The 25,794-nt window shown below is 45.7% G+C and overlaps 2 protein-coding genes across 4 annotated transcripts in view; both read right to left on the bottom strand.

Annotated features, from left to right (window-relative positions):
- fgd (faciogenital dysplasia) overlaps window positions 1-3,819 on the bottom strand; it is a 54,106-nt gene extending 50,287 nt beyond the window's left edge. For both annotated transcript variants that reach the window (XM_061257583.1, XM_061257584.1), the window contains exon 1: window positions 3,475-3,819. In XM_061257583.1, coding sequence (XP_061113567.1) covers window positions 3,475-3,496 — 22 coding nt within the window. In that variant the 5' untranslated portion in view covers window positions 3,497-3,819. The remainder of the gene's footprint in view (window positions 1-3,474) is intronic.
- Window positions 3,820-10,375: 6,556 nt separating this feature from the next.
- Window positions 10,376-25,794, bottom strand: part of LOC133138247 (protein bicaudal D homolog 2-like) — a 55,926-nt gene continuing 40,507 nt past the window's right edge. Inside the window, exons 5-8 of one of the 2 annotated variants that reach the window (XM_061256839.1) lie at window positions 24,009-25,007; window positions 23,317-23,468; window positions 15,772-15,994; window positions 10,376-12,590 (exon numbers count right to left, since the gene is read on the bottom strand). In XM_061256839.1, the coding sequence (XP_061112823.1) occupies window positions 12,588-12,590; window positions 15,772-15,994; window positions 23,317-23,468; window positions 24,009-25,007 (1,377 nt within the window). In that variant the 3' untranslated portion in view covers window positions 10,376-12,587. Of the gene's footprint in view, window positions 15,995-23,316; window positions 23,469-24,008; window positions 25,008-25,794 lie in introns of both variants that reach the window. The other variant, XM_061256838.1, reaches the window with a different exon arrangement.

The raw sequence follows: 25,794 nt of genomic DNA, 5'->3' as shown, positions 1-25,794 counted from the left end.
AAGTCACTTAGATCACATATTTTCCCCATTCTGATGGTTGATGTGCGCATTAACTGAAGCTCCTGTATCTACATGATTGTATTGGCTGATTAGATAATCGCATGAATAAGTAGGTGCAATGTAAAACTGTTCCTAATAAAGTGCTCGGTGAGTGTATATGGAAGGAGAGGGCATTGCCCACAGAAGACCACGGTAAGTGCACCTATATGAGGAGAAGGGTACAGTGACTCCATATGGAAAGAGGAGCATGGAGTAGGATCCTGGGTGTGGAGGGGGAGTGCTGTGATTGTAGATGTGATATGAGAGATGGCAATAGAGTGGCATTGTGTTACTGCAGAGGTCACATCTGAACATGAGCTCATCCCGGCCCTAAGCAGAAGTGCATGTTTACCGTATTTGGCCTTCGAATTCCACTCACTGCTTAACATCAGGTCTCAGCTCAGGGCAGACTTTGTCCCCTCATGCAACTCCTCAATTGAATCTGTTTAGTAGCATCATAAATCTATTTTAAGCACCTGTGTGTGTGCACATATCAAATATTAATTTTACCAAGGGTCTACCATTCACAGATATATTATTCAACTACGCTATGCTCTGCCCAAATCTCTGTGACTGCTGTGACTGTAGTGACTATTAAACAGTAACAGCAGTCAGAGCTGCAAGACGTCTGCCAGTGTTAAATATGACCCCTCCCCACACATACAAACACACACACTCCCACAAGGCATGCACACACAAATTCATAGTCCACAGCACTCCAAAGGCATTCACCGCTTTCATTTCTCCCTCTCTTGCTCCTTATCTCACTCTCTCAATGTCTCTTTGTCTTTCTCTCTTTCTCTCTCTCTCTCTCTCCCTCTCTCTCTCTCTCTCTCTCTCTCTCTCACACACACACGATTCATGCTCTCCACTCATACACTAATAGACACTCATGTCAATGCACAGATACATGCACCACCAAAGGACACATACAAACTTTCATTGAATCCATTCAGTCGACTCTTCCACATGCCAGTGCATACACAGATGTACACATATGCACGCATGCACGCACAATCACACACACACACACACACACACACACACTTCCAGTCCTCTTACATGCATTCCATTAGTCCATTCACAGAGCGCACCCAGGCTACTGGACTGCTGGCCAGAGCTCATGTTCCTTCCCGCCATCCAGCAAAAACACAGCTTCTCTAAAAATGGCATCTACCACAGCACAGCAAGCCTTCGCCCCAATGATTCAGCTCGTTTCCCTGTTCAAGTGCTCTTCTGATCTTTCTCCAGCATCAGAACTGAAGCCACCCCAAGGGTGAAGACTCTTCGGAAATCAATGTGGCGCGGACGGCGAGATCCTCGGTTCCTTCTCCTCTAAAGGCTGAGTCATGGCGTTTCCCGAACTGTTCTCCGAGAGGCGAGCCGGGAGAGCTTTCCCGTCGTTTCCCCTGCTCCCCCGCCACTCTTCCTACTGTATGCGCTGTTTATTTAACATGGACGGGAGATGTTTATAAAAGTTTGCCTAAACACAGACAGGCCAAATCGCTTTTGTTAATAATAAATAATATAAACAGTTCACGCAAAGCTTGCCGGGAAATCTCTCTGTACTTGTCCTACATTCCGAATACTAACAAGACATAGGCCCACCGTCATCTCTGCACCGCTTACAGCCTGAGTTCCCTTTCAAACGGTCACGCTAAAGAGGACAGCAGCAGCCGTCATGGCGGAAGGAAGAAAAAAAGGCAATGTCCCTGAAGGTCACAAAATTAGACGGCTGAAGGAACTCAGCAGCACTGCCATTAACGATCTGGGCAATAAATAACGAGATAAGCAGCCATTTCCCTCAGAAGTAAACCTCTGAAAGTCACTCGGACAGGCCCTGAAGCAGCATCTCTCTGCACGTTTGACGCTTGTTTGTATTTTGTACTGCTCTTTTCTCCTCTGAGTCCTGCATTGGCTTATCTGAAAATCTTCACTGAGCATTCTCACTGAGCTCCATCGGGTTAGTTCCCAGGGTCCACAAACCTCAGAAAGCCATATTTCACCCGACAGCTGCACCGCTGCCCCAGACAAGCACAGGAAGGGCCGACAAGCAGAACACAGCACTGCCGATACTGAATACAGAGCACTTGTCCCGGTGGTAACACCCTCATGATCTTCACTAAACACAGCAAACTAATGGAAGCATTCCGATATTCAAATTCGATATTCAAATTCAAATTCCGATATTCAAAATGGAATGCGCTCTGTAACACTACCCTCATGAAAACCCCATATACAGTGACACGATCAGAAAGACCTAACTCTGCAGCATCACCTTCATTACAAAGACTTTCTCCGGATGAGAAATGCCCCCATAACACAGACTCTTGTGAGAAGACCCATGTGCTCTCAAAGTCATCAGAAACAAGACCATGATCTCAAACGAGCTGGCCCACAGTGTAAGAGTATTGCATGTACTTTAGAGAAGAAGTCTGAGAGTATTACATCACTCTGAAGCTGTCACAAGCAGACCTGAGGTCTCTCCTCTCTGCATCATCTCTGCACAGAGTATCTATAACTTCAGTTCTATTTGGGCAGGAGAAATAATGAGAACACAGCAGCCTTTATATCCAGAACGAGAACCCTCTCTCCACCCACAAAACCAGAGACCCAGCACGTAACCGGTTTGTACTGTATGTAGGTCATATAGTGTACTTTTGGAGTGCTGCACATGGTGGAAATGTTACGATTCAATCACATTGGATTTGATTAGGAGAAAAGAAAGCACAAAGATCCCTTTCAGCAGTCCAGTGCTTGATACAGTTTGCGTTGTGTTCCAACAGTCACTGTCAAGTGATAAAGAGATGTATTTTTACTGTGAAGTGTAAAAGATTTCTTCAAATATTTCAAAAGAAATATCTTCCCAAGATCTTCTGTTTATATCAGACTATTGATACTTTTCGCAAACACACATGTCAAATGCTCTCTTTGGACTTAACGATAGTATGTACTAGGCTTCCTACACGCTGGAATGCGTAATTAGAAAGCCAGAGCGACTGTCATTCAAAGCACGTTAAATCGCATTTATGGGTTAAACCAATGTACAGTGTCTTATTGAACTAAGATTTGTAGCCATTCAACAACACTGGGAAGCTGGACCGTTGCTGAATGGGATTGTGATGACTTGTGCACTTTCTATTGTGAGGATTATAAAGGCGGACGTCAGTAATTATTGAAAGTACAGGAGTCCAGCCATTAATTGATCAAATGATTACAATAACAATGTCGTCGAAATTGTTTCTGTGCGAAACGGCTCTTCTCTTTCGCTAAACCGAGTTTCAAATTCCACTTCCGTGCAAATTTATAAAGCATGAATCAGTTTTTGAACCAGGCATCTACTGCAGCGTAAACAGATTCTACAGAACCTGCCTCTGGTCAGCTCATATAAGGAAATTAGCAGAGAAACATTCCTGCAATGCAAAAATTGCTCACCAGTTGTTGAAACTCCCTGCATCTCGACGACAGTTGTTGTGCTGTGGTAAAAGTACTCCTTCCAGAACAGGACTGGTTGAGAAGCTCAAACTGGAAGCACTGCACGGCACTATTACTGCTTCCCAGAACGAAATCAAACGAAGGAGTAGTCCGACTTCAAAGTCCACTTTTTCCCTTCTTGTTGCCAACTTCAGTCCCCACTACGGATTCTAATGAGTACATCGCGTTTTGAATAACGCTTATCTCTCATCGAGGGAGCTGTCTTTCCTCGGAGCCAATTTCTTTCTTTCATTTGTGCATTGATCCATTCACTTCTCCCGGCTCCGTCCTCCTTCCTTTCGTCAAACTGTTTTAGCAGTGTGCAGAGGAGAACTGCGTTCTGCGCGTACTTCGGTGCGCGCTCCCGAGAACAGAGCACATCCACTAGTTTTATTTTTCCATCTCCAAGCGTTCTGAAATGTTTTCCTCTACTGGACTATTGTTTAACAAGTATTTTCCCACATTCAGCGGAAGCTTGCTGTTGAGTTTGTTTATTTTTAATGCATTGCGTTGCATACGTTTATCTCCTTGAACGTATGATTGAAATATTGGTCATGTAGGTCTACACTTCAAAACTACAAAATCATCGGTTCCACGTTCACCAGGTTAGCCGACAACTTAAATAATCTACAGTTCGATGTAAGGATAGATTTACATTTGTCACTGATATGTAAGTATGCATACCAGCCCAGGCCAGGTTGAGCTAAGAACTGTAGTGCACTGGAGCATGATTTTTAAAAGGTCAAAATCTAGCCTAAATGCAACCAGTTTGAGAAAACTCTGTAGGCCTATTATACGACTCGTTTTCAGAATGTCTTGTCAGAAACCATCAGAGCTCATAATTATAAATGTCACTCATCATCACATCATCATATTAATGGCAGTTAACTATCCCTGTAACGGCTAGATGCTAGGCCTATTTTCAGCTCTCAACTCTGCATTAAAAGAATTACATTTACTTTTGGGTGCGTCTTTGCAATGCATTCTGACAGTGGCTTGCTCTGACATTGGTGGAAATCACAAAACGAAAATATCTTGTGGCATTTCTATCTCGAGCCTTGTCTTTTAGCAGTTGTCAGTGTCATATTTAAATAGAAAATTGTGCGTGAGACTAGATGCGGGACCATTTCACATGATATGTTACTATTAATGCATTGATGCATTAGTTGTGCGCTTATACATTTTTTGCAACGTAATGGCAAAAATAAATAAATAAATAATGTTGGAGCTACTGGTTTATGCTTACATGCTGTAGCAAATTATATCGTGGTAGTTGTTCGTATGGGAATAACTAGTTTAGGCTACGTTATTTTGGTTATGACGTCGAATTACCCACGTATGATTAAAAACATAGCAGTTTTGACTGATAGGCCAGTTTTCTTTCACCTAAACCTCCCATAAATTGGACAGAGAGCCGACACGCTTCGGTGATGATTCCGCTGGTTAGGCCTTGCTTTTCTAAAGGGCGATCTATTAACGCCGACCGCTGTATAATGAAGTGGGAGGTCGCTGCTGCCTTTCTTTTTCCGAACCTCTTTGTCAACAAGGACACGCACAATTTCCCCCTTTACTGCTACATGAATTCACGCGTTTCCCGTCTACCTTAAATCAGGAAAGGCTTGTCATCTAGGCTACATGTCCGATTGACCGTAACTACTAAATGCCTGGCGGCTCTAGTCCCCCATTTAACCTCATTTTCTCAGGAGGGGACCAAAGTAGGCATGCTTCTCCTTATACATCCCATTTAAAATGTACAGGTAGTGCGCAATATCAAATATCAAATATCAATTAATTTAATAGCTTGTTGGGCCAATACGTGTGACAATTACCACTGTTTCGCAAAATATTCAATCTCATCTTATTTTATGGATGTGTCTTAGGTGTTGTCCTAACATATTCCATGAAAATGAATGAGAAGGTCATGACATATGGACAACATTAATGCTTCTCAATCCATTTGTTGACTTGTGTTCCGTAACATGGACATTTTCATCTTGAAAGACACCATTTCCTACAGGAAAGAAATGCTTTAATGTGTGGTAAACATGATGATCACTGACCATTCTGCAATGATTGCCATTAACCTTGCCTTTTAAGTGTGTGAGTGCAAACTACCTTTACCACATTAAAAGGTGTCCCATACCATTATGGAACCATCAGAAGCCTTAGCCGTTGGAATTGTGTAGTGTTTTTTTCCACTCCCTGTATGTTGCCCGATAAATGCACCTCGTAAGTATATTGAATAAACACAAAATATAGCCTAGCTTTGACCACATTTCACTGATGAGTGTCAGGTGTAGATACATCTCTTTCAATATCCCAGTACTATGGCAGAGCAAGTTGCTTCAACACAGTCATTTACATGTACAGTCCCAAAGTTCCACCAAGGAGTGTTCGGTAAAGTTATGGAAAGGGGACTGTCAAAATATATCTTCCATCAAAGAACAGTCAGTTTTTTTTATTTAATATGAATTGTTGTCTGTATAAGGACTGTTTTTAAGCATCATTGTTTTGTCCACCATGAATAACATACAGTAGCTGTGGTTTTCTTGTTTTCCTGTAATGGTATGTACTCCCGACACAGCTCTCCCTGGGTTAACCTCCCCTGAACTCTGCACTGGCCTGAAGGCCTGAGGCCTGCTTCAGGCAGAGCTCCTGCTCAGCTCTGTAGAAGGAGCGCTCAGTCACATCCAATGCTGAGGGAGAGCCGGGGAAGCAGAAACCGAGACTTTGGCCAGCTCCAAATGTCCCTCGGTCCCCAGGGATTCTGGGATTCAGTCAAAGAGGCCAGAACACAAAACACCATTTACTGAAAGGCGAGAGAGAGGGAGAGGAGAGAAAGAGAGAGGGGGAGAAGGGAGATAGAGAGAAGGGGGCGGGGAGGAAGTCATGGTGCGTGAGGAATGGAACGAGGAAAATAGCCAGTCTATTTGTCAGCCGCAGTACTTTCAGTCAAATTAAATTATTCCAGCGTTTCATATCCAAGAAGGCAAAACATGCCGTGTAATAATGAATGATGTCCTCTGGCCGTGGATTGGCCTGTTGGGTGTTACAGGATCCATACCAATGTGGAAAACGCCTTTATGTGGTCTGTATTTTTTATTGGTGTTTAATGGTCAACTGTGTAATAATAACTTTTTAAATACAACACATTGTCCAATTTCTGTTTCAGTAATGAATGCAATTTGCATTGTTTTTCTTCAGGTCTTTCCGTTTAGTTTATTCCCAATTATTACAAAACTTATTTTTTTAAAAGATGCCAATCTTGAATGCAATAAAGAAAAAACATTAAGCTTTGAAAAAACTAGTCGGCTGCTAGGTGAAGGAGTTTCCAAGGACAATGTGCTAGTCCTGAAATGACTGATGATGTTTGCTCTGGTGACTGGAGTGTGGCCGCACAATCCAAATCGGGGTGGGGGGTGTCCACTAGAGTCAATAGTTCATTTTGGACTTCTAACGGTCAAGAGAGGAATTGCAGCAACAAACACACTCAAACCACAACACTGTTTATCCCACCCTTTCTCTGTGAATGCGCTGACGTTGTCAAACAATGAGCTTGAATTATTGTACAGCTATAAAATGTTTTGGTACAGAGTGCTGGCCTGTCAAGTGCATATTTTGATACCCGAACTAAAAGACTATGAACACAGGCAGAGAGTGAGTCAACATGTCAGTGAGCCTTTTTCAATGATAGGTAGAGATTTACAATGGTCTTGTAACAATATTTTAACACAAAATGTTTACCTATTGTACCTTTAAGTCAGAAAATACTTGTTTCTGACTGGCTCACGGGACATAGTTCGTAGAACATCATACCCAACCTGCTCTCCCAGAGCTTGGCGTACACATCCATGACTGGTTCCTTCCTTGATAGGGACGGGTCTGCAATGTTACCTTGCCGCTAGTTTGTGGCGTTCTGCGAATCGACTAAAGCATGGGATGGCAGCACTGGTGTACTTTTGACCACCTGACACACTCATCTCCTTGAGGGCACTCATGGGTTATGGCTGTCATGTGACAAGCAGGGCTGGAAGAGAGGCCTCTTTGTGTGTATGGTTTCAGACTCATCTTCCCCACACAAAGATCCACGCTCCCCCTCGAAACAGGGACTTCTCCACATCCAGCACATGGAAATGCAGACATATGAAGCATATGGGACAGCGTGCTAAATGAGGCTCCACTGGGGCCAGAATGCTTAGTAAACCCAAAGACAGCAGAGACCAGAGAGAGCGGACTGTGTTTCTCCCCGACTCGGAGGTCCCTACATGCCTGATGTGTGATTTTAAAGGCAGTTTGGGCCAGGGGCTCTCCACAATATATGGGCAAGAATGCTTAGTAAAACCTGGATGTGGTCATAAATCAAACGCAGGGCTTTTTGATGGCACATTGTATTAGAGCACTCGTTCTCAGGGTAGTCACATGCCCCACTGTGTGGAATCAAAGCCTCGCTCTGCCAGGAGCAGGTGAGCCTCAGGGCAGCTTCCAGCAGGCTGTAGTGTCGTAGAGAGCGGGAGAGTTTCAGTCAGCAGTGGGTCCTGACTCCTGTGGTCCAGCAGATGCCTAAATAAGCTGTGCATTATGTGTGTGCATGCAGCATGATGACTAGTTGACGGCTCAACGGCACGGCTAATGGCAACGCATGGTTTGGGGACAAAGTCTGCACTCTCTGCACACACTGACCGAACTGCTGCACTGCAGTGGCACTGTAGTGACGGGACAGTTGTACAAATATAACTGGGTGTTCCAAGTGGGAAGAAATACAGGCTTTATTTGCATTTTTGTATAGACTTTCATAATATATCCACTTAAAGAAAACAACCAATATGGTTTATATCTAATAATAATGATTTCCCACAGCCATGGAAATAGAGTATTGCAATAAAACTCACATTTTTCTTTGGAAATTTACCAATAAGATGAAAGCTCTGCTGGGAGATCATTTTCTGTGTGATGGCTTAGTCAGGGGCTATATTAGCATCTCCAGCATCAAGTTGGCAAATGAACCCCCAGGAGACATTCAATAATCCAGTGCCAATATTATGAGTGTGTGACCTTGGCACTAACCTGGAGCCACTGATAAAGATACTCTGTGAATCTCAGACGCAGGTTTGGTCATCTGAATTTCAGGCCAGACTGTGGAAAGCTGGCAACATATAGCCAGGTGCAACGCTGCGTTGGGCTGCAAACAAAAAGTTCTTTATTCGAGCAACATCCCTCTTGTGCTTGATGCTATGAGAAGACAGAGCGCACAATAACGCGTGGGAGGAGGAATGAGACGCGTTCATTCAGCCAGACCAGCTGTGCTGCAGTGCCCCTCGGTGGGAGAAGGAAACGCTGCAGCCGACATGGCTCCACTTATAGACTTCCAAACTAATGCATCAGGACTCCTTTGTTGAGAGCAGGTGAGTAATCGTCTGTGTTTCTGGAGGGCAGTGAAGCACAGGCACGCTCATGAGCCGTATCACTCGGCCTGACTGGAGAATGCAGTATGTCTAAGAAAAATCTGGACTGGAACAATCAATGGACCCTTTGTGGGGAGCAATGACGTAATTGGCTGCTACTGGAATTAGTTCTCAACTTCTCACCCATTTCACGCATGGCCATGATTTCATCAGGGCCCTAATTCATGCCTGGGGTAAAGGGGACCGGTTATGGAATTCTACGGGCTGGACCGCAGCCAAAACATCCCCAAACTGGGTGACCTCGGTCGAGAAGCACTTCATCCGCCGTGTCATTTTCTACCCCTCTTTCAGAAGACTGGATTTGGACTGGAGCGGTGGGTACTTTCCACCGCAGCAGATGAAGCAGAGTCTCAGAGCTCTCATCTGTAGCTGATGATGTCTGCAGGCTTGGCTGGGGAAACCCCCTTTCCTCAGACCAACAGGGATTGACATAATTTTCTGACCAGTAGAAGTATTTAAAATAACATATGACAACATATGAAGGCCATCAATGGACAGAACTGCAGTTGCGACTGATTATTTGTTTCTTTGATTTAACTTGGTAGACTTATTGAGAATTAACTGATAAAATTTGCTTCCTTTGCGATGTGGCCCTCTTGTGGTATGACTATAGATGTGTATCCCGTTTAAAAAGTCACCCCCTGGACTCAATTGAAATGCATGCTAAATACATTTTCTGAGCTCTCCCAGATTATTTAGATCAGAAGTTGGTAGTTCCATAACAGCCTGACTGTGTACGGACTTCAGGCCCCAGCTGGGTAAAGGCCGGACAGGCATGGTGCAGTGCGAGAGGGACACAGAGGACAGGCAGCACCGCAGTAGGCCATGCCTCAGATCTGGGCCAAACGCAGCGTGTAGGCCGGCCGGTCTCCCGGGGCCAGGCAGGAAGCAGCAGGGCGGGAGGTCAGCCGCGCTGGGCGGATGCTGCTGTAAAGTGGGCGTTCTCCCAACCCAGCGAGGGAGGAGATGAGCAGACACAGACATGCAATACAGGGCAGGGACAGAGGGGAGGGAGAGAGGGAGGGAGAGAGAGAGAGAGAGAGAGAGAGAGACAATGAAGAAGAAGAGGAAGGATGAAGAAAACGGGAAATAACTTGTGAATACTTGTGAAAGACAGCGGAGACCAGAGAGAGCGGACCGTGTTTCTCTCCGACTCGCAGGTCCCTACATGCCTGCCATGTGATTTGGGCTGGGGGCTCTCCCTCCCTCCCTCCCCGTGTGTGGGAACCAGAGCCTTTTGGAACCAGGCACAGAATGCAGCTGTGGGGCAGGGCCTGGGGCTGGATGATGTCTAATCCAGCCTCCTTCGCTCTTTAGCAGACCGGGTGGATGAGATGGAAAAGCACCAAAGCGGAAACACCCGTATTAATCAAGACAAAAACAAGAACTAGAAACCGCAAGACTTTTTAGTCACATTTATTGATTTAGCCAGTATGACTACCTTTACACAGACAGACAGCCTTTCTAGAGAAAACAAAACTTTTTTTTGGATTAGTTCGCAATAATACATTAATGCCTAAAGTTTTTTTTTTTTGTTCATTTTTTTCTTATTTATTTTAAAGTTACATTTTCAGAGTTTTAGATTTGTTTTCAGCTGCGTGTAAAGGTTCCATGACTGAAGTACATGCATGACATTAAACTGAGATCAATTTGCCACTAATCATAATGCACATTAAAGTAATACAGTACTGCATGACGTCATTTCAAATAAATACCAACACAGATGAAGTCATTATTTTATATAAAGGTATCAAATTCTCATATGAGTCAATACTGTAACAGAATATGACAATATAGTCTGCACGGCTAGTATCACAATGCTATCCCTTCCAGCAAACAGAAAACTTTAATTTTCCACGTAAAACAGCATTTGAATTGCACTTAATTTTAAACTTCCCAACCATATCAATAACTTGACATTTTAATGCCTCAACAAACGTCATCGCTGACATGGCACAAGCTTGTTGATGCGAAATCTGCTTTCTGTTTACTGAAATAACAACACTTTTAGATGATGTATAAAAATTAACATTTAAACAAAATGAAATGAAAAAAATAAACCAACAAAAGGAAGAAAAACCACTCTCTTGCACATGTGCCAACAATACTATTGATATCACGTTACCTTCACCATACAAAGCTATAGATACGTAAATATTTCAAATAGTATATTGTCCTGCACCCACAAATGTGTTAGATCTGAACCATTTTACTCATTAGGAGGCCAAAGTGATTACTTTTGGTTCCCAGTTTGATAAAAATACGTTTCACTATACCCCTGAATTAGCAATTCCGCAAGCGAATGGGATCACTGACCTACAGAATTCAACACAATTTGTTTTCTTATCTAATTATATGACTATGATCATATTCAGGCAAAAAGGACTATTCTCTTTGCATTTATTGCTCCTAAATTCCTTTTAAACTAAAGTTTTGTGACAAACTACTTCATTAAAAAGAATCTACCTAGTCTACAATTCTCCCTTGAAATAATGAAAGGCACTACTGGTCAAAATGGAGAAAACGAAACAAAACAAGGCGCAGGAATCACAAACCAAATACACACGGTCTTCTACCACCTCTCGTTTTTTTTCTTCTCATTTTTAAAACCTAAATGTACCAAGATTTGGCACGATAAACGAAGAGAGAATGACACCATTCCAATTTGGAATTTAACTGCTGCATTTGCAAAGAATTCTGTCCATCAGTGATCCCGCCTGAATGTAACTCCACAGATTCTGGAATGGCATTGGAAATTGGAAATACGAATTATTTTATTCATGGTTTTCAAGTGCCTGTTACCATTTAAACCAGAATCGCATCAAGTTTCGCCTTGTTACTTTGAACTATTCCTAAGAATAATAATACATGAAAAGCCCAGAATTTGTCCACCCTGGATTTTGTTTAGAACATGGCAGTATAACATCAGTAAATAATAACAACAACAATAATAATTATGATAAACATAAAAATAACAAAAGCTTATTAATATACTCATGGATTAACTCACTGAAGCACAGCAGGTAGAACTCTGGTTTGTAGTACGATTAGAATTTGGGAGCATCATTTCCCTGTGCCTTGTGCACAGAAGGTCGCTTGAAATAAAATAAAAATCTATTCCTATTAATGAATACCTTTAATATGACTCACAAACCAAAGCACTACAAACCTGTCCAAGATTAATGTAAAAAAAGGAAGCCAAAGTGAAATACCCTTATATTAAAAGTGCGCAAGATAAATTCAAATAAAATTATTTGCAGTACGCTGTGTTGAAAAACAACCCCTCCCCATTTATTTCAGAGTTTTGCAGCCAATCAAAATCTTGATCGCTAAAGAAGGAAGGCAGCAATGGGCTTCTGGGTACTTGTGAGTATCATCTTCCTGCAGCAGCGCTTGAAAAATAAAACTATTTTTTGTTCTGGCGTGACATTCATGCTGTAGTGTTTGTATGCTAAGAGGAATAGGTCCTGTTTTTGTTTAAAAAATCACCTCCAAGTGGTTTTCATAAGTCCAAATGGCCATGCAACGCTAGCTGTTGCTGCCGTACTGAATTTGAAGTTGGTCGTGCGACCGCATTCTTTGTTGGACACTCCACATCCGGGCGCAACTATATTACTGCAAAATGGAGAAACAAAAGAAATTATCAAAATTTGCATTAACATATAGATAAATAACCAAAATGCTATATCAGTGAGTGAGATGTAAAAAAAAATTGCACGCCAGGGTTGAAAAGCCAAGTTAGTTCAAATAAGAAGGTGCGAAAAATTGGTTAGTGTCCAAAAGCCAGATGCAGGCAGTGTGTTTAAAAGCCTCTCCTTTTGTTGACATCACCATTGTTATTATTGTTATTATAATCGCCTCTTTTTCCCCCGTTTAGTTTTATTGACAAAAAGCCTCTCCTGTAGCAAAAAGCCTGGACTCATGGCGACACAGGAAGAGCAGCTGGTGCAGGAAGCGAACGGCTCATAAGTACCAGTCCCTGGATCGCGTGCCATGCACATGACAGCCAATCAGAGAAGAGGGGAGGGGAAAGACACACTCTCCAGTAACATGCAGGTCAACTGTGGGCGTGTCTTTCACATGCAGGCAACAACAAAAAAGAGAGAAGGAAACCAAAAGGAAAATGGAGAATGCGTGAGCGTAAACCGGTGAAGTAAAAGGTTCGTGGCAAGCAGAGGTAGGAGACGGTGTGGTCAGCTCACATGCTGGGTCCTGATGAGCAGACATTGATTTCAAACTAGTCCCAAAGTTCAAATTACATTAGTTCTCCCGCTATAAATCACAAAACGTTATCAAAAAATCTATTATTAAAAATCTACCCTAACGTTTGGTGCTTTCGGAGAGCACGTTTCCATAGGGGGTTTCAAATCTAAGAACCACACTAGGCTGCTTCCACAGCTAGTTTGAATCAATGTCCTCTGTAGAGTCCAGGCCCAAGTAAAAAAAAGAAATATGCAAAGAATCTTTTTCAAAATCACTTGACGTTCCCCCAAAGTAACTGTCACACATTTCCACAATAGACTACACGCATTCTTCCAGGTACTTTGAGAGACCAAGGATTCCGCATCTCAGGGAAGCCTGCCGGGACTGCGTGTGTTCTTTTGCTCAAGCTTCCAAGATTAGTGGGAGAATATTTACCAGATTCTTAATTCAAATGCCCAAATATCAGTTCCTTTAGAATACAAGCCATGGCCATAGTTAGCATGGTCTCAGATCCTCCTCATAGCAACCACAGGACGATGCTGAAGGCCAGGGAGAGCGAGTGCAGCATAGGGAAAAGCAGGGTTGACTATGTCATTGATCTTTTTCCAGATTCTGCCAAAACTAGCATTGCCTCCAGCACTTTCCACCTACGGTAATTATTTTAGAGGCAACAAGGTTCCTGGAAGGTAAAAATCTGAACATGGCCATAAGAAGAATAGCCACACTATATCTGGAGCTAGTTTTTCTCCATACTGAATTTCCCACGTCAATCCTGCTTTTTAGTAGTATAAAGCTAACATTCAAGTGTTTATGATCCACAAGAGTTAACAAAAGAACCTAGAAGCCCCACATCTTCATTGACAGCCTAGCTTGCACATTAAAGCTATTCATTACTGGACGGAGTTGCCAGATTTTTGCTCCCTAGTAAGCAGGCAGTTGCAGATTCTCCAACACCATAAACATCTGTACGACGCTAGTTCAAGTTCATATCCACAGCCACGGGTCTTTTCATGGCCGACTTGCAATATCGATTACTGATGAAAACACACTCCTCCATCAGCAAGAACAGAGGTTATTACCTGACTTTAACAAGAGGATCTCCCCCCGCTACTTGAAGGTAGGCTGCAAAGGTAGCAAGCTGCTGACAATCTAAGAGAGGAAGGTCAGTGCGAAGAGACAGGACAGCGTTAGAGACGCAGGGTTCAGCCGATCCAGAGCTTTCATTAGAGAGCTCCAGACCAGCTTGCAGAGGCAGGAAAGCGAGCGGGAAGAGGGAGAAAATAGCGTTAGCTTGAATTCAGACACAAAATACAGGGCTGTACATCCACATCTCAGATGACTTGGTAGACAGGCACATCCGAGGAGTCAGATTTTGTTTCAGGAAACAAATCCGACTGCTGTGCCGTCCTTTTGTGCTTCTGGATCAGAGATTTATATCGGAAAATAATACCATTAGCTTTTAATCAAATTGACCTTATTCGTGTTCTTTGATTTGAACAGCAGACACTCTCAGCTGTTCACAGTTCAGAGGGTTGAGGCACCGAATATGAAGTGCACTTAATTTGGACGTGGAGATCGATTTTCTCTCACTTTATATATGGCTCTGAAAGAACTCCTCAGAACAGGTTTAGTCATGAGGAAAAGCCCTATGGTTTCTTTGAAATCTGCCAAAGACATGTACCGTGCATCTCTTTCCAATGTAGAGCCCTGTGGAATATGTGCTTGCATTGCGTGCAGCCAGCTTTAAAGAAACAAAAACAGCTTTAATTGAACTAGTGGCACAGATACCGTAAAGCGTAGCAATGCGATAGGTTCTCTGAACAGACCTGTACATCCGCATTGGGGTTCAGCAGATCCCCCCTCCATCAAGACTGCCAACAGCCAATTGGAAAAGGTTTTGGAATTGAATCTCATCCAATTGGGATTCCCAATCATCATCAGGCTTTTTTTTTCTTCCAGATTACAGGTCTCATGAAGCCAGTGTTCTCTGGCTGGTGAGGCCAAGTTCCCCCAGGAATGAGGGGAGGTTTGCATATTTCTGCATATTGTGTGCGGCGTGAGCGGACAGTCCGCCCAGCTGAGCCAGGCCCTGGGCCGGGGCTCCAGGAAGAGGAAGAGGAGGGAGCAGAGGCTAGCGTTAGGTCTGCTACAGGAGAGGGGAGAGGACAGAGGAAGAGGAAACGCCATCGTCGATGCGCGGCCCCACGCTACCAGCCCACGGACGCAGGTCACTACAAGCGGGAAACTGCAGGCCTTCACAAACAGCACGAGAAATTCCTCAACAGCAAAAACCCAACGCAAACTGTAAAGAGCTATCGTCATGCCATACATTACTATGCATTCCCATACGCATATACGAGCAGGCGTGACGGCCGTCTGCGCGGCGCTGCGACAGCGCCTCTAACCGCAGACCTGACACACGGAGCGCTAAGCATGGGGGGGCTTAAACTAGGGCGGGGAGGCCGGGGGTCCCCTCTGTACAGAGCCGCGGCGTCTAGTCGCAGTAGATCTTGTACTTCTCACTGCAGAAGACCACGGGGCCAGCCACGCTGCCGGGTTCGGGCCGCACGGCGCAGGAGTGCCCGTGACTTACGTGGGGGTTGGCGGGGGCGCCCTTCCCGCGGGCGGAGGAGGCCTTGCTCCGCCCGCCTCGCCGCGACTGCTCGTGGTCGAACTCCAGGTCCTCCAGCCGCTGCGTCAGGGCCAGCTTCTGCTGGATGGCCATGCGCAGCAGGGAGTTCAGCGTCTTCTTCTCGTCCTCGGCCGCCGCCAGCTGCCTCTGCATCTCGTCCAGCTGCGTCACGTACTCGTCACACCTGCAGAGAGGGAGGGAGAGGGGGAGAGAGAGAGAGAGAGAGGGAGAGAGTGCAAGAGAGGGAGAAAGAGCGAGGGAGAGAGAAAGAGAGGGGGAGAGAGAGAGAGAGAGAGGGTGGGAGATAGGGAGAGGGGGAGAGAGAGCAAGAGAGAGGGAGAAAGAGCGAGGGAGAGAGAAAGAGAAAGGGGGAGGGAGAGAGAGGGAAGGAGAAAGAGAGAGGGAGAGGGAGAGGGAGAGCGAGACAGCGAGAGAGGGACAGAGGGGAGAAAGAGAGAGAGAACTCAGTCACAATACAGAACAAACAGGCAGGAGAGTAAACACAAGAGCTAACAGCTGCTGATCAGCACAGAGCTCAGAGACAGTACATTCTTTACTGTGTCCAGCTGCTGTTCTTTCGGTGTCAGTGTCCATAAATTAACACTGTTAACGCCTGGGGACTGTGACAGCATTTTTGAAACACTTTTCTATGTTTGATTTTTGCATGTATGAAAACTGGTACTTGGCAGTGCAATCCCAGCATGTTTGCCAAGCTTGCAGAATTCACACCAAACAAGTTTAGTTTTCCAGCTGGCCACGGACATTTAAATGTATTATTTCTGTCTGAGCGATAGGACCCCACCAATGGGGGGGAAAGAAATACAGAGGATTCAGAACTGTAACTGGATATCTGATACAGCCTGTTGCAATGGCCAGTAAGCAGGATCAGCCAAACTGAAGCACTGAATTGTATACTGTGCATTGACCACGTTAGGAACAAAATAAATTAATAAATAAATAAAACATTTGAAATATAGATAATTTTATACTGATTTGTGTGCAATCCACAATACAGTACTCTTAAGCAGAATATACTTTACAAAATGTTGATGCTCACAAAATATGTCTTGCTGCAAAATATATCAAAATATTTATCAGATGTCTCTAGCCAGAACTTAACTGTGCAGCCATCATAATCTAGCTATGGCTGCTATATTAATTAAAGGTACAGTATAGGTATGTATTTGGCTGGCAACAAAAGTAATGCATTTGGCAACTGTTTTCCCCACTAATAAGAAAATGCATGCAGTTCCAGCAACAATCCAGCAGGAGGCTCAAATGCTCAAAATCCAAACTTGCATGGCGCATAACACAGGATAACCACTGATCCCAAATCAGCCGGCAGAATAAGCTTGGGGGCGGTTCGCCAACAGATCCTGGATCAGTGTTCTGGTCTCTTAACATGAGGGAAAACTGAATAAAAGGGTTCCTCCAATGACTTCCACTAGAGGGCATTCTTGCAGCTTCAAATGCTTAGAAACAAGACCTTCTACGCGAAGAAATTCCTTGAGCATTTCATCAGATGAACTCCCATAACACCCTCCTGCTGCCGTATACGCAGTCTCTGCCAACCGCTCAAAGCCTGCATGCGAGTCTGCCATACTAAAGAGTCACTCTGGCATACTAACTCCGTGAGCTGTGGGGATACACAATGTGTTAATAATGCTGAAAATGCACCACTGCCTTCAAGCAGCATTTGTCCATTTACTTGGCCATCTTGGGATGACTCATTTCTCCCTTCGCATTTAAACAGGATATGCTAATGGCTGCAGAGTGGATTCACAATGTTGGAATTGTAAACACCAGGATTGAATTAGTGAATTTGTGCGTGTTTATTTGCCAATTGCTAAAACAAAGCACAACCACTAGGTCTTTTTGACATAGATACTTGTTCCTGAGACACAGCTCCTGTAAGAATGGTTAATAACTACACTAATAAACAAAAGATGAAAGCACAAATCAAAGAGCACAGACCATATCACTCAAATGTTTTTACAGCATGTCTGCAGGACAGCGCTCTGCTCACTATTACAGCAATAACAGAAGCAGTGTGGTTCTAATGAACACTCCCAGGTCCTGGCAGCTGAGCCCCATATAGAGAAAGGGCATCGTCCCACAGTGCCTGGGCACAAAGGGCCATGGGCCTCTGACCTTCAGACAGACACCTGATCCAACACACACTCGTCCTGGAGAACACACTACAGCTTTATGTGACATTGGGGAGGGAGCCCTTCACAGTTGCTTTGAAGAACAGCTGTGAGTGAGTGAGTGTGTTTGTATGTGTGTGTGTGTGTGTGTGTGTGTGTGTGTGTGTGTATGCATGTGTTTGTGTGTGTGCATGTCTGTGTGTGTACATGAGGATGCATGCGTGGGTGTGTTTGTGTGCATGTTTGTGTGTGTGTGTGTGTGTGTGTGTGTGTGTATGCATGAGCATGCATGCGTGTGTGTGTTTGCGTGTGTGTGTGTGTGTGCGCGCATGTCTGTGTGTGTACATCAGCATCCATGCGTGCATGTGTTTGTGTGCATGTGTGTGTGTGTGTGCATGAGCATGCATGCGTGCGTGTTTGTGTGTGTGTGTGTGTGTGTGTGTGTGTGTGTGCATGAGCATGCATGCGTGCGTGTGTTTGTGTGCGTGTGTGTGTGTGTGTGCGCATGTCTGTGTGTGTACATGAGCATCCATGCGTGCATGTGTTTGTGTGCATGTTTGTGTGTGTGTGCATGAGCATGCATGCATGTGTGTGTGTGTGTGTGCATGTGTGTGTGTGTGTGCATGTGTGTGTGTGTGTGTGTGTGTGTGTGTGTGTGTGCATGTGTGTGTTAAGGCATCAGAGCAGGACGGCCCCAGGCGGTCTGTGCTCAGTGGGCACTGCCCGGGCCGGGAGCAGCTGCAGGGGAGGCTGTGTATAAGAGAGCGTCTTTGCTGTATTCATGTCTGGGATCAGGGAATTCAGCCGCAGGGTTAATGGATTTATCTCTAAAGACCACCCGCTATTCCAACTGAGCTTAGACCGTGGGATTGAAATGAAAGTACCTTGGCCAGCCTTGCCTGACCATTTAGCAAATGCACAAATCAATCTATACTCCAGTATTCAATCTATACTTCTCTCTTCATTCTTTTTCCTTCTCTTTTTCTCTCCCAGTCGCCCTCTCCCAAGTTTGTGCTGGAGCTCCTCCTAACACAGTGCTGTCACATTTCTCTCTAACACGCCATTCCTGACCATTTGTTCCATGATCCAACCCTGTGTTTAACCCTCATTTTCCAAACCCAACCATTTCCCAAATCCAACTTTTCAGTTGGATGATATTTTCGTACACTAAAAACATCCCATCCAATTTCAGGCGAGAGAATGATAAATTAATAGCACACAGCTGAACGTAGCTGTGACTAACAATGACGACTGAACACAATGGACACAGCTGTGTGATGAAAGGTTGGTACAAGGACACCATGATCACAGGGCCTTGTGCTATTGGCTATTCAGACTCTAATGTGACTGAGGGTCTCATGCCATTGGCTGCTCTGAGAATGTTTGCTCTTCACTATACGTTTGCTGCCAGGGGTCTAACTTTGTGACCAAGTGTCTGTTCAGGGCCTCAGGCCATTGGCCTCTCCCTGAGAGCTGACCCATGCGACCTGTGACCTATGGAATGCACACAAAACCTTCACGACTAGACCATCCCCTTTTCACCACCGGTTCAGAATGACGTTATACGAGCCAGCAACACTCCTCCGAACAAGTAAACTCCATAAACAACACAGACCAGCGGAGACAAAGCGACATGACTCCACAATGCGGATTAGTGACACCCCATTTGGTCCAGCCTTTCAGTGTTTTGGGGGGGCGTCTTCCCATGAACGAAGACGGGGAGACTCTGAGGGGGGGCCTTGGGTTTTCCCGGGAAAAGAAGCCCTGCTCTTTTCTGGGGAGCCTGGCTCTCAATGGGCCCCTTCTTCCTGTGATAAACTGGGGTGCTGCGCTACAATGGAGGGGGCTGCTGGCCTTTGTTCCCCGGAACAATCAGCACATTCAGCGCAGTGGGAGAAAGGGGCTTTGCGCTTCACACAAAGCACAATATCAGCAGCGAGGAGCACAGTCCAGCTGTTCACTGACAAGGTGGGAACGGGCGTGACCGCAGAGGGGGAATACCAGCCTGCAGCAAACGCAGGCCTGGAAGAGCGGAGCAACAGAGACGTGGAGAGAGCACCTGGGGAATTAGAGTGCATGCACACAGGGAAGAGGCAGCAGCATCAGAGGGTGAGGGAAGTAAGTTGGGCAAGGCTGCTTGAGCAGAACGAAAGAGAGAAAGTGAAAAACCTGCTGGTGCCTCAGACACCGTCGCAGTGCTGGGTCTGAAAAACCCATTCTGATATTGATGCAGTATTCATGAATGCCACTGAACCATAACAGCATTACTACACCTCCCAGCCCCTGAGTGACATCACTACACTACCCAGCTCCTGAGTGGCATCACTACCCTACCCGGCTTCTGAGTGGCATTACTATGTTACCCAGTTCCTGAGTGACACTACCCAGCTCCCGAGTGGCATCACTACACTACCCAGCTTCTGAGTGGCATTACTATGTTACCCAGTTCCTGAGTGACACTACCCAGCTCCCGAGTGGCATCACTACACTACCCAGCTCCTGAGTGGCATTACTATGTTACCCAGCTCCTGAGTGGCATTACTACGTTACCCAGCTCCTGAGTGACATTACTACACTACCCAGCTCCTGAGTGACATCACTACACTACCCAGCTCCCGAGTGACACCACTACACTACCCAGCTCCTGAGTGGCATCACTACACTACCCAGCTCCTGAGTGGCATCACTACACTACCCAGCTCCTGAGTGGCATCACTACACTGCCCAGCTCCTGAGTGGCATCACTACACTACCCAGCTCCTGAGTGGCATTATTACAGTAGCCCACTGCAGTAAAAACAGGTGCATTTGCACAGACCTCACTTACATCAAAGCAAAAATAAAGACTACACGCAAACACTGATCACTCCTGTTTTGAACAAACCTTGACAACCTCCCTAAATCATGAACTGCCTTGTGTCATAGATGAGATTTACATAAGAAAGCCAGCCTAATTAACAGCCAGAGTACGGTTCAGAGATTTGGGGGTCAATGGGAAGGGAGGGGGGGAGTATCATGCCCCAAGCAGCCCGATGGTCCTCAGGCCGGACACAGGAACATGAGGAGGACAGGGGAGAAAGTGTGGGAAACTCCAGTCAGGCACGTACACCCCTTCAAGCCCTCTCAAAAGGGGCCTTCTGCCTCAGAGCCACTCCGTGCCCGTCATTAGCATACCAATGCTACTCTCTCCAAGCGCAGCCTCACAAAGACTCAACCAATCAGGAGGAAGAGGTTACAGCTGCGAGGTTCACCGGACCATGTCATGTTTCCATGTTCTTGCCTTGAATGCCCCCACGTTTGTAACAAAGGTTTACCACAGACACACCTCACTGAACTGTACCCTAAAACAGGATTTGGGTTTGTTGTGAATGGAAAGGCAGGCTGAACCAGAGGCCAGACTGAGCCTTTATTCCTGCGACACGGGGGACTGAAGGAGACGGTCAGAGGTGCACTGGAGAGACTAGACTCAACAGGAGATGGAGAGGAACCACAGAACCCATCCTCATACAGTTGCCTGAGCAGGGAAGCCGTCATGCTGGCTGAGCCATACAGAGCCTGTCCCCCCAGACATTTCCGCTCATATTAGCTGTGCCAGGGAACTGTGGGAAATGTAATGAAGGGGCGATGCGTGGGAGCCCAATCTACACAAAGTGTGCATATTTTATGCTAATATGGATAGCAACCCATGTTCCCACTCCGATTCAACAGAGAGGTTTCAGGGCACTCCATCCAAAAGAATACTGCTGTGTGATTAGCAGGCTACACAGACAAACAGTGGAAGTGCCCTGTTTCTCATGATCTTCATGCAAATAAGGATCAAAATAATGAGAAAAGCTAGTTTCCTGTAGCCTTTTAAAAATGAACAGAGCCGCAGTCTGCCTGAAATTCTATTTGGAGCGAAAGAAATTACCACTTGAGGGCTGCTCTTTGTCGCTGGCATTTGCATTCGAACTTAATCACCCACCCTTCAGATATGAACAACCTCTCAACAGAAACATGGTGGAAATTTCTCACCTTTCAAATGACCCATTTCACTGCATCTTTATTGTCATGGATCTTAAATTGCACACGTGCTTGATTAAATGTGGGTACTGAGGAAAAAAAACGAATGTGGAATTAAAGAAGCAGGTTAAATAGGTTAGCTGGGTTCAGTCTAATTCAGGCATTGATGGCAGCTGGTTGGAAAGCTGTGGTTGACCCACACACATACACAAGCCTCTGCACTCTGACGGGGAGCCTGACTCCGGAACTGCCTGTCTGGAGTACTGCACTCTCTGCCAGCGCAGCTCTTAACTTAGACTTTAAGTGGGAGAGACGTGCTGAGCGCTGCCATCTGGTGCAGCAATGCTTCCCGTGATGGAAACGGGAAAAACTCACGCTGCATACAAACCGGTGCCCACCGCTGCATATGATTAACTGCTGGATTTAGGCTGATGGCGAAATAAAATGAAAATCCGTATTTTCATTAGGGGCACGAGTCAGGTGGAGGACAGGCTTCGGTATTCTGTACCCAGTAATCTGGGCTTGGATAGGTAGTGATTATGGAAAGAATGGGGGATTGGGGGGGGGGTAAAACCATGGCCTGCTTCTTATGGAAATCAGGGAGATTAACTCACAAGGGGTTAATAAGTTCAAACTGATATTAGGAATGATCACTGTTTACAATGTGTTTTTTACAACTCCAGTTATGAAGATTATCAATAGCCCCCCTGCTAGAAAAGCACAAGATAGACTTATCCTTCTTTGCCCCAATTCCTGAGAGATTGAATAAATTAAGGGTATTTCTCCATAGCCCCAACAGGAATCGAAGGATCTCACAAGAACTCACAAACATGGTTCTTCATCAAGCTAACCTTTCCAGGGAAAAGAAGCCCTGAGCATGTGGTGAACACCTACAGTAAGTGTAACAACCTGGCTCCTAACAGTGAGCATGACACAGGACTGAGCATGTGCTAAACATGGCTCTATTTGTTGATTAAATATGAATATGAAGCACATAACCAGAGGGTGGCAGACATAGCTCTAAGTTTGCATTGAACATAGCTTCTATTAGTGTATCGCAAATAATACTACTTACAGTCAACCTGACTCTTACCATTAAGTGCAAACGGCTCTCGCTGTGTGGAAAACAGCTCAAACTGTGTAATGAGCATGGCTCAATTCATGTAGTGAACCTTACATAAAGACAATAGATTGCATAGCTTCTTAAAAATATATAGGTCTATTGTAGTCTGCACATGGCAATAATTGATTTACCTATACATTCTCAAGTGTTATGACAACATCTTAATACTACTTATTTTTGTCCAAACGGTATGCTCCATTTCCCTCAGTGTGTGAAGACTGCGGGCGGCTCTTACCGCGTGGCGAACATGGCTCTGAGTGAGGAGAAGGTGGCGGCGTCCTCCTTCAGGGCCTTCAGCTCGTTGCGAAGCTTCATCATGGTCTCGGTCACCATGGCCTTCTCGTTCTCATACTTACTCTTCAGGTTGGCCAGCGCCACCTCAGCCGTCTGTCAGGGAGAACGGAGGGGATGAAAGCGCCCGTCAGATAGGCGAGACATTCTCCTAGGCTGAGGCTGCAGCTTCTCCAAATACACAAAATCATATTTCAAGATTTGGTATGGAGGACAGCTGTACAACCGCATTGGACTGTTCAGTGTAGAGAGACAGGAAGAATGAGAGCGAGTGTGGATAGTGCTCTACAGGCTGGCCACCAAGACACCCGATCTTAAGTTATAATTAAAAACAATTTCCACGTATTCCATGCAATGTGACCTGAATCCATAGTCTCGAGTTTCAATTTAAAATTCAACATGGACAAAGACGTACAGCAACTGGACTCAACCTGGAGGGTCAAGGGTTGTATTTGTAACCTTTCACCCCTCCCCAGTAATTAAAAAAGCACTTCACTACAAACAAACACAAACAGATAAAAATAGCGGACATGTCTGTCCAGACTGCAATGCCGGCGGCCCCACTGTGCGTTTGATGCACGTTTACACAGCTGTGTTTGCTGCAGCAGGTCCCTCTCCCTCTGGGCCTGCCCTCACCTGCTTGTTGGCCTTGAGCACGGTCCTCAGGGTGGCGATCTGCTCTCGCTTGGTGCTCAGGAGGGACTTGAGCTTCAGGATCTCCTCCATGCAGGCCTCCTTGTCCTTGTCCGCCACGGGCCCCAGCTCCAGGGTGGCCACCCTCTGGCGGGACAGCTCCGTGGTGCGGTCGACCGCCATCTGCAGGTGCTTGATCTGGTCCCTGATGATGGCCACCAGGTTGTAGATGTTCATGGGCTCCCTGACGGGGGAGGGGAGCGAGGAGACGGGGGACGGGGTTGCGTCGCCGTTTTCGGCCTTGGCGGGTTCGGGGAAGAGCCCTTTGGTGAGCAGGATCGGGGAGCGCCTGCCCCGGCCCTCGGGGCTGCTGCGGCCTCCCTTGCCCTCCTTGTAGAAGTCGAGCATCACGCGGTTGGGCGTCTCGTTGTTGCACATGCAGACGTGGTTGTAGAGGTTGGCCAGCTCCTCGCTGAAGGTGACCAGCTCGTCCTGGGCGACGCTGAGGCTTCCCTGCGACTCCCCGGCCACGTCGCTCACCTTCTTCAGCTCCTTCTCCAGCCGCACCACCTGGTCCCGGTCCGTGCGGTTGGTCTTCTCCAGGGAGGACAGATTCTCCGACAGCACCGACACGTCGCTCTCCAGGCGGCCCTTCTCCTCCTCGTACTTGGACTGGCAGTCCTCGTACTTCACCTTCAGTCCCTTCAGCTCCTCCTTCAGGTCGCCGATCTCCGAAACGGCCACCTTGTACTTGCACTCCAGGATCTCGGGCCCGTTGATGTCCACCTCATAGTAGTCGCCGTCCTCATGGCTGTCGCGCTCCTTCTCGTTGTCCAGGGCCGACTGCCGCTCCTTGCTGGCCTGCAGCTTCTTCATGGCGTTGAGGTTCTCGGTGAGCCGGCTGACCTTCTCGTGCTGCTCGGACAGAGCCCCACGGGCGTGCTCAAGCTGCTTCTGGGAGTCCTGCAGGGTGGCCAGCAGGTTCACCTTCTCCCTCTCCACCTAGGGGAAAAGCAGATACACCAGTTAAATACACACAAGGCTCATAACAAAGGGCCTGGATCTCTATGATTAATGTTTCTGATCACATATGCATGGCAGACAAGATAACCTCAAAACTGACTATAAACTGGTGAGCACGTGGCTTAGTTTTTCTAAAAGTAAATATCCCTTGTGGTAGTCAAAGGAAGCTTTCAAAGGATTCCGAAAATCAATTTCACTATCGCACAGAAGTGTAATGGCATTTGTGCCCAAAGGGTAATTAATTGCGTGTGACCTTGGAGAAAACCAACATCTATCCATATTGAGAGGTGATTTAAGACATATTCTGTGAAAATTTAAGACATATTCCGTGTGGAGGTTACTGCTCTGGACTCCAGAACCACCTTCAACTGCATATTTTTGATGTTCAACAGTGGCCTAATTTTGTTACGCAGACAAATTAATTAATAATGAGCATCAGAATCCTTTTCACCTTCATTAATAATTCAGGCTTTTGAAAGGAAAGCCAAATATGAAGTTCAGCCAAGAGCAAGCAGAGAACTAGAGATCAAGATTTAATTCCTCCAAAAATAGAAATGTGCTGAAGAATAGATACATAAAAGAGATGTAGAAGGGCAATGTCCAAAAGCACCCAGGCTTAAAGTCTAAGCCTACAGTATAACATTTCATATTTCCATCTTGGAAATACTACAGTCAATAAGGTGAACCTTAATCAGTATGCCAACCGATCTGAAATTTAGTTTATGTTCAATACTATGGTAACTTCACAATCATATCAAGAATCATA

This window comes from Conger conger, chromosome 10 (assembly GCF_963514075.1).
Source record: "Conger conger chromosome 10, fConCon1.1, whole genome shotgun sequence".
NCBI classification, from domain to species: Eukaryota; Metazoa; Chordata; class Actinopteri; order Anguilliformes; family Congridae; genus Conger; species Conger conger.
Note: the sequence above shows the minus strand (reverse complement) of the source record. Positions and strands in the feature narration are given on the sequence as shown.